The sequence below is a fragment of the Mchenga conophoros genome, linkage group LG16, assembly GCF_057382185.1.
Source record: "Mchenga conophoros isolate Kocher_MC1m ecotype Shallow Benthic linkage group LG16, M_conophoros_male_GT1.1, whole genome shotgun sequence".
NCBI classification, from domain to species: domain Eukaryota; kingdom Metazoa; phylum Chordata; class Actinopteri; order Cichliformes; family Cichlidae; genus Mchenga; species Mchenga conophoros.
The window spans coordinates 36,389,794-36,398,483 of NC_140541.1; the positions used below are offsets into that span (position 1 = coordinate 36,389,794).

General features: G+C 41.2%; 1 protein-coding gene across 1 annotated transcript; it reads right to left on the minus strand.

The window, feature by feature from the left end:
- Positions 1–777: 777 nt before the first annotated feature.
- On the minus strand, positions 778–1,761 carry LOC146557256 (olfactory receptor 2K2-like). The gene has a single exon (XM_085249185.1). It carries the CDS (start codon positions 1,747–1,749, stop codon positions 778–780), a length of 972 nt encoding a protein of 323 aa, XP_085105311.1. The 5' UTR covers positions 1,750–1,761.
- Between the last annotated feature and the right edge of the window lie 6,929 nt (positions 1,762–8,690).

The window sequence follows — 8,690 nt, forward strand, 5'->3', positions numbered from 1 at the left end:
GGTGCTTCTTGGCCTCACCTGCTGCTGAGAAATGAGCTACCAGATCTTTTTTTTTTTTTGCAACTGTACACATTTATTTCTTACTATTTAACAGATTTCTCATTTCTTTTTACTTAATACAGTAAAAAGAAACATTTTGTCATGTAGAAAAACTGATTTGCACTGTACATCTTCAGCTTCAACTTTCAATCCTTCAAACAATGGAAAAGCCATTTAATTGTACAAGTGTTAAGTAAAAACGGATTTCATGTTTGATTAAGCAGAAATTCAAAAACTGGTCCAGTTGCTAAAACCTCTGACTGTTTCAATAAGTGTTGAAGAGAAAGAGGATAAACTGAGAAAACTACTAAAACTGCTTCACATCCATGTGGTTGTGGATCAGATTTATAAGACAGCATAATATCAAAATAGATTGACACTCTGATAGTGCTGCCACATCTAAAACAGTTTGTCTTTTAATCCTTTTCACATGTGCAGTCTCCACGGTGCCTGTTATTTCCTTGAACGGTAATGAGAAGAAAGACTGAAATTTAAAGCCTTTCTACATATCAGTGTTTTTTTGGTAATTAGGCAGGTGACCATCAAAAATACATTTAGTGCAAAGACATATACAAAATGTAAATCATCTGGGAAATGCAGATAAATAATAAAACGTCATATCCGCTCACATCAATAGACATGTTTTCAGACAACTCCAAATAAAACACAAATTTCAGTAAAAATTAAACATTTTTTTGGACTTATTTTAAAATGGATGTCAAACAATGGGTGTGACACTTAGCTGTGTGTGAAACTATTTTCTGATCGAATAAAACAAAAATTAGTTCTTTTTAAAATAACAACACTATAAAATTTTTTCCGAATTTTGGTCAGTTTGAAACCGTAAATCAGAGGATTCATAATAGGAGGAATGACAAGAAATTCTATTGCTACAAAGTTTTGAAGGGTCCGAGGCAACTCTTTCGAACCCAGTCGCATACTTATAACATCAGTAAGTACTGCCACAACAAAAGTAAATAATGAGACGAGATGTGGGACACATGTTTGCATGAACTTTGCTCTGTTTTCTATAGACCTGAGACATGTTTGAATGATATACATATAGGACCAAACTATAAAAGCACCATGAAGAAAATAAATAATTATTGTAATATTTGCAGATATAGCATTGATTGCAGTTTGTGCTGGGAAACAAGCGAGTTGAACAATACTCCAGTTCACACAGAAGAGTCTGGAAATATACGGGCTGCATAACTTCAATCTAAATGTTAGAAAGGTATTCACAGCCATAATGCAGAAAGTTGTGAACCACAAAAAACATGCAAACCTTATGACTCTTTGCTTTGTCATGATAGAGTGGTACTTCAGTGGCTGACATATGGCCACATATCTGTCATATGCCATGAGTGCAAGAATCGACAGTTCACCACAGATAAAAGAATAAACTACCTGATTCTGAATAAGGCAACCGTAATATGAGATGAGATGAACATCAGAGAGGAGATCCCAGAGAAATCTGGGGTAGAAACCTGCTGTTCCATAAAGTGCATTGATGCAAAAGACACAGAGCAGAATATACATTGATTCATGGAGGTTGCTGTCCAAGATGATGATCACAATGAGAGAAACATTGACGAGGCAAATGATGCAGTAACACAACAAACTGAGGAAAAAGAGAACAAACCTGTGACTGACTGTTTCATTGAAACCTGAAAGAAAAAACATTGATATTACAGAAACATTATTCATTGTGATTGAGAGATCTAAGTGAAGCCTAGTCTCTCACTGTATCTGTTCTCCTCTCTCCTCTATCAGGTACAGATAACAGCAACACGTGAGCTGGGATTTCAAACCAGCCAATCATTGATCTGGAATGAAAGCTCACAGCTTTGGAAAATCACAGGGGATTTAATATGTATCATGTACTAAACACATAATAAAACAAACCTGCAGGTTCTTGAAAAAGAAATATTCAAACGTTTTAAAATTTTTGTTCTGATATCAAAAGTTTTTAAGGTAGACTGTTTTCTTGGATTTGGTAAATGTTTAAATATGCAATTGTAACTCTCTGGTGCCACCTTAAAACCTGTAGTCTGTAATAGGACATGATGTCGTCGGTAAACAGGAAGTAAGTCTGTGAATTAAGGAGAAGGCATGTGCAGCATGGTGGCCTTAGCCAGATAAATCCAGTGGCATCCACATACATCCTATGCCTTTGGTAGCATTGTGGGTATGTATAGACTTGTTTTATATTTTATGTGCATGTATAGACCACTTTCTTTCAAGTAAGTTCATTTTTCTGTAAGTTTAATGATAAAACCTATCTTGTGCAGTTTAAGCTAGCAATTTCTTATGGAGCTAGTTAAAGGGGAATGACAAACAAATTGGAGGCATTCATTATAGTAAGACTTGTTAAAATCATAATTTGAATTTGTATTTGACTTAAAAAGGGAAGTAATTCATATGAACATTGCATGTTGACATATTAAAAAACTGGGTTAATATATTTTCATCGTTATATATGTACATGGTGAATAAGTACAGTGATTATGCCTTGTACTGTTTGTTACAGTTTCACCTTTCCCTGTGTCAATAAACCTGTGAACCGGGAATCGTGTCATCAGAGTCTTGATGTGGGGAAGGAGTTTAGCTGACTGCCCAACCATAGCAGAGGCAGTACAATTTTATTAAAAAAATGCTTTCTTCATAATACTGTTAGGAATTTCTTACACATATGCCAATTAAACATAATTGTCCAGGGCTTGTTGTGGTTTCCTTTTGGTTTTTGTTTGTAGTCTTTCGTAGTCCAGTCAGATCGTTGTTGCTTCAGTGATAATGATCAGGCTCCCTGCCGTTTGCTGAAGTCACTAGAAAGACAGTAGAAGTTCTTGTGAATGTTGCTTTGTCTTTGCCTCTTAGTAACTCTGTGGAAAAAAGACTTGTTTGCACCTGTTACCTGTTACTTACCTGTTATTCTGCCATCTGCTCACTCTCTACCTTTCCTATTCCATAAGGGAAAGATTCCAGCCTGCACTCCCTCCTTAGTCCATTCTGGAAAAGTGATCAAGCTCCTCAAAGCAGAACTCCACTCATGAAGCCTCAAGAACCCAGCTATTTCTCCAATTTTCTGCAGTGTGATGTAACCTTACCCTTACACAAAACACATGTTGACTGGTTGGTCAGTCACCCATGAAACCTCCAATAGTTCCATAAGAATGGAGACCTGGTCCAATGTTTTGTAGACTTTTGTAGAATCTACAAATTCTTCTTTCCAGCAATGTGATACTGTTTGTGATGCAATGATTGACTGGAAGTTTTTTCACATTTCCTAAATCTTTGCTGATAAGCTTCCAGGACAAGCTCCTATGTTTGTAACACAGTTTTCTTTACAATTTCATAATTAAACAACCGACAAACTGGTATAAACCTCCTGGGCTTTACCGACCAGTTTACGGTATAATAAAAGCAGCCAAAACACCTTGGGACAACTTGCAGTTGTTGAAATATGAACCAACTTTGTCTTCACGAAATGGAGGGACTAGTTGAATGTGCTTTGTGATGTCAAAACATATAGAAATAGTGGTGGATGTGCTGGGATGACCACACACAGGCATGGAAACAACACGTGAGCTTTTCTCTAAGTCCAAAGCCAAGGCATAGCTTGCATCTCAAGTTGTTTAGTGCGGGCCTCCATCTGTTTTACACAGAGGGTTAAGCAGAGATCCTCAGTGGACAAAGCTGTTTGAGGGTCCCCAGCTGCATCATTCAATAGAAGGCACTTAGATAGAAAGCGCATAGAAAAGAGTGCCTCTGCGAATATGTGTAAATGAATGAATGTGGCAAGTTGTGTAAAGCGCTTTGAGTGCTCAGACTAGAAAAGCGCTATGTAAGAACCAGTCCATTTACCATCAGCCTGCACGCTAGCAGGGAGCATGTCAGTAGCCTCCGGCACTTTGGCATCCGGTCCCAGTTTAGTCCTGTCTGGGGGTCAGGTCATAGCAGGAATGTGGCACCTGCTCCAAGCAGGACCCAAGCAGCCACAGGAGACAATCTTCTGTCACTACATGGTTTTATTTATAGAAAGGAAAAAAAACAACAACCACACAGGACAGTCAGCACTTCAGGGTGAGCCGAGGCCAAAATAATAAACAAATAGACAAAATAATAAACACGGGGAAGCAAGTAAACCTCTGTCACAGGCAGTTCTCCAGGTACCGCAAAAACAAGTATATATGACAACGGCTATAACACTATGCCTTTATGGTATACTCTGAAATAAATATTTTTCATTACGATTTACGATTATCCCCTTTTGTTCTTCAGACACTTTAAATGATCTTGCACATATATAAAACTGGTCAGAAAATCCAGTAAAATCACCGAAAACTTTTACAGGTAAATCTGAACAAGCAGAACAAAGATGATATCAGGTTTTTCCTCTTTTATTTTACTTATGAACATAAGTGGCACTAACTGCTTGCAGTAATCACTGCAACCAAGATGGCGGCGCGCACAGACGCAGCGGCCCGGAGCTCCTACACTTTTGCACTTTTGGTGGTACTGTGTATTATTTCACACAGTCTGGGGTTACTTCAATACAACAGAGATGATCTACTACAACTAAGCCGTGGAGATCTTCAACTAACATCCGAGTATCTCATCCCCCCGGAGATCGTTAAGCAACCCCCGGGGCTACCCGCAACAGCAAGCCGCAGGAGGAGACGTTGCGAGCGGAGGCAGAAGAGAAGCAAGCGGGGAGGCCTGTGGGCACGGCTAAAGACTAGTCCGTTTAAACCACCACTCCCGATCATATTCCTCTCCAACGCCCGTTCAATCCGTTACAAACTGGATGAAATACGACTGCAGATCGCCACTCGACGGACTTTTAATAACTGTTCGTGCATGATTTTCACTGAAACCTGGCTGGACAGCGCCATTCCCGATGCGGCTATCGATCTAGCAGGCCGCACCGCCTATCGAGCCGACAGGTCTGCGGACTCGGGTAAGAAGACTGGCGGGGGGCTGTGCATCTATATTAACAACCTTTGGTGCACGAACGTCACGGTAACGGAAAAACTGTGCAGTACAGAGGTAGAACTGTTGGTGTTAAAGTGCCGTCCATTCTATCTCCCTCGGGAATTTTCTGCCGTTTACATCTGCGCTGTTTACATTCCACCAGATGCTAATGCTAAGCTAGCGTTAGCACAATTGAGCAGCAGCATCAATAACAGCCTGGTAGCACACCCGGACAGTGTCTTTATTGCGGCTGGGGATTTTAACCACGCGGACCTGAAATCTGTACTTCACAATTTCCACCGTAATGTGAAATGTGCTACCAGAGGAGATAGAACGTTGGACCAGGTGTACACCAACATGGCGAATGCGTACAGAGCCCAGGCTTATCCCCACCTGGGTCTGTCAGACCATCTCTCCCTTCTGCTACACCCAATATACACACAAAAGATCAAGAGCACTGGGATTACAACCAAAACCGTGAGAACATGGCCGCAGGATGCTATTCCGATGCTTCAGGACTGTTTCCACTGCACAGACTGGGATGTATTCAAGGTGCAGGACACTGACAATCGTGTCGCATTGGACAGTTACACCTCCACTGTCTTGGACTACATCTGTTTCTGTGTGGACAATGTAACAACTTGGAAACGATTCCGTGTGTTCCCTAATAATCCACCCTGGATGACACACGGAGTTCAACAACTTATTCGAACAAGGAACAACACTTTCAAATCCGGGGACCAGGAGGCATACAGTGCTGCCAGGGCCAACCTGAGAAGAGGCATCAAGACTGCCAAGCAGCAGCACAGGAGGCGTATCGAGGCCAGGTTTGAGAACAACACAAACCCAAGGCAGGTCTGGGAGGGCATCAGGGCTATCACGGACTACAAAAGAAGAACACCATCACCCTCAGCCGACAGTTCTACTCTGGCTGAGGATCTAAATCTCTTTTATGCCCGTTTTGACAGGGAGAACACCGACCCTGTCCTGTCCCCTCTCCCCTCAACCGACCCTGCTCCGGTCCTGAGCACTCATGAGCTGAGGCGTGTGTTCCGGAGCATTAACACCAGGAAGGCGGCCGGGCCGGATGGAGTGCTGGGCCGGGTGCTAAAAGACTGTGCTGCGGACCTGGCGGACGTCTTCACCTCTATATATAACACCTCGTTGTCCTGTTCACTGGTACCATCCTGTTTCAAAGCAGCAACCATCGTTCCCATCCCAAAACAGTCAAATGTCACATGTCTGAACGATTTCAGACCTGTGGCACTCACCCCCATTCCCGCCAAATGCCTGGAGAGACTGGTCATTAAACACATCAGAGCTGCTTTTCCACCATCCCTGGACTCGCACCAGTTTGCATACAGGGAGAACCGGTCAACCGAGGATGCGATCGCCACAGTGCTGCACACATTACTGAAGCACTTGGAACACAGGAATACCTATGCACGGCTCCTCTTTGTAGACTACAGCTCGGCTTTTAATACCATCCGGCCATACAAACTACGTCCCAAACTCCACCAACTGGGACTTAACTCCTCTCTGTGCAACTGGATTGTGGACTTCCTCACTAACCGTAGACAGAGTGTCAGAGTGGGTAAGAACACCTCTTCCACCCTTGTGGTCAACACCGGTGCCCCTCAGGGGTGTGTTCTGAGCCCTCTGCTATACACTCTCTTCACCCATGACTGTATTTCCTCCTGCGTGTCCAATCTCATTGTTAAGTTTGCAGATGACACTACAGTGCTCGGACTTATATCCAACAATGATGAGACAAACTATAGGACAGAGGTGCAACAACTAGAGTCATGGTGCCACGACAATAACTTGGTCTTAAACACCAAAAAGACCAAGGAGATCATTGTAGATTTCCGGAAGAGGGGTCATAACAACCATCTGCCTCTCTTCATTGGCAGTGAGGCGGTGGAGAGGGTGAGCAGTTTTAAATTCTTGGGGGTAACTGTGACCGAGGACCTGTCCTGGGGCAACCATATCACCTCAGTTGTACGGAAGGCCCAACAGCGCCTCTACTACCTGAGGAGACTGCGGAGCGCACACATTCCCAGATCTCTGATGTTGAACTTCTACAACTGTGCCATCAGCAGCGTTCTGACGTATGGATTTCTAGTGTGGTTCCCCAGCTGCACCAAGGCCGATCAGCAAGCACTCCAGCGGGTGGTGAAGGAAGCTGGCAGAATTATTGGAACAAGTCTGCCAGAGATCAGTAATATCTTCCCCACTCGCTGTCTGAGGAGGGTGCACAGTATCCTGCGGGACCAACATCACCCTGCGCGCCACCTTTTCCATCTGCTGCCCTCAGGGAGAAGGTACAGGTCTATACAGGCCAGAACATCCAGACTGGCCAACAGCCTGTATCCACAGGCTGTGAGGCTCCTGAACTCTCTGCCCCCCTCTCACGGACAATAACCATATCCAACTTCTTAATAGCAATGAACTGGTCTGCATTGGTGCATCATATCTTTATTCTCTTCCCCCTCCTGCCCCCCCCCCCCCCCCCCCTCTTTCTTAAATAGATAACTATCATATCTGATATCATATCTCACAGTACAATAATATTGAATGGGTTGCATTGTTGTATTTTGTCATGTTTCTCAGGTCTTTGTCTGAATTTCTACGAACATTATTGCTAAGGATTGTCTTATTGCATTGGAGTCACACTGGGTTAAATATGTACACTTGGGTTTTAAGGGGTATTTATTTATTATTTTCTTCTTTTTTTTGGGTTGTATGGAAGCCCCAAACGCAATTTCATTGTTCTTGACAATGACAATAAATAAATAAATACTAAATACTAAAAATGTCAGTGAAGTTTCCACACAGAGTGCATTTTGTAATGGGTGTTAATCATTTGCCTTAGACGAATTCTCTGAGATATATAATTTGTAAATTACATGTAAAAATAAAAAAAATTTATTTTTTAGTGCCAAAAAACTTGAAATATAAAAAGATTTAAGGCACAAAAAGCAACTTCCTATCACTCAGTGTCATGATGATGCAACAGTTCAATAATAGTTTCTTACCAATTTAAAAAAAAAACAACAAAAAAAAATGTTCTCTCTCTGTGAAATGCTCTTAAACGGTCAATATTTAATTTTTAATTTACAGTGCATATTGGAGTCGGCCTGCATAAAATTGTTTTAGATGATTTTATATCATTTGGTCTGAAATTTAACTTTGACTCTACCAAAAGTGAACATGTGTGTGATAAATGTGGAGCTGTATGAATTCTATGTGACAGAGCTGTTAAAGTGTGTAAAATTAACAAAATGCTAATTTTATCATTTGCTGGAGAACATCACATTTATTAATTATTCCCTTTTAAAAGTAATATGTTGTCCATAAACAAGAAAACACATATAATGAATTTACACATTTTTATTAATAATATGTATGAAGCACATCACAAATGTTTGTTGTTGTTGTTTTTAACTCAACTCTTTATTTCAGTTTGTTTTTCTGAAACAGTCACAGCACAGGAACATGCGTTAATATAAATGCTGAAACATGAATCTATTCGCATTTACTCACATATTAAAATAAAGTAATTCTTAGCAGAACCATAATCCCTATTTAATTCTTTTAAGTTGATAATAAAATAACCTTTTTATTAGAAACGGCACAGATTCTTTTACACTATTTTCTTTGTCATATGACAT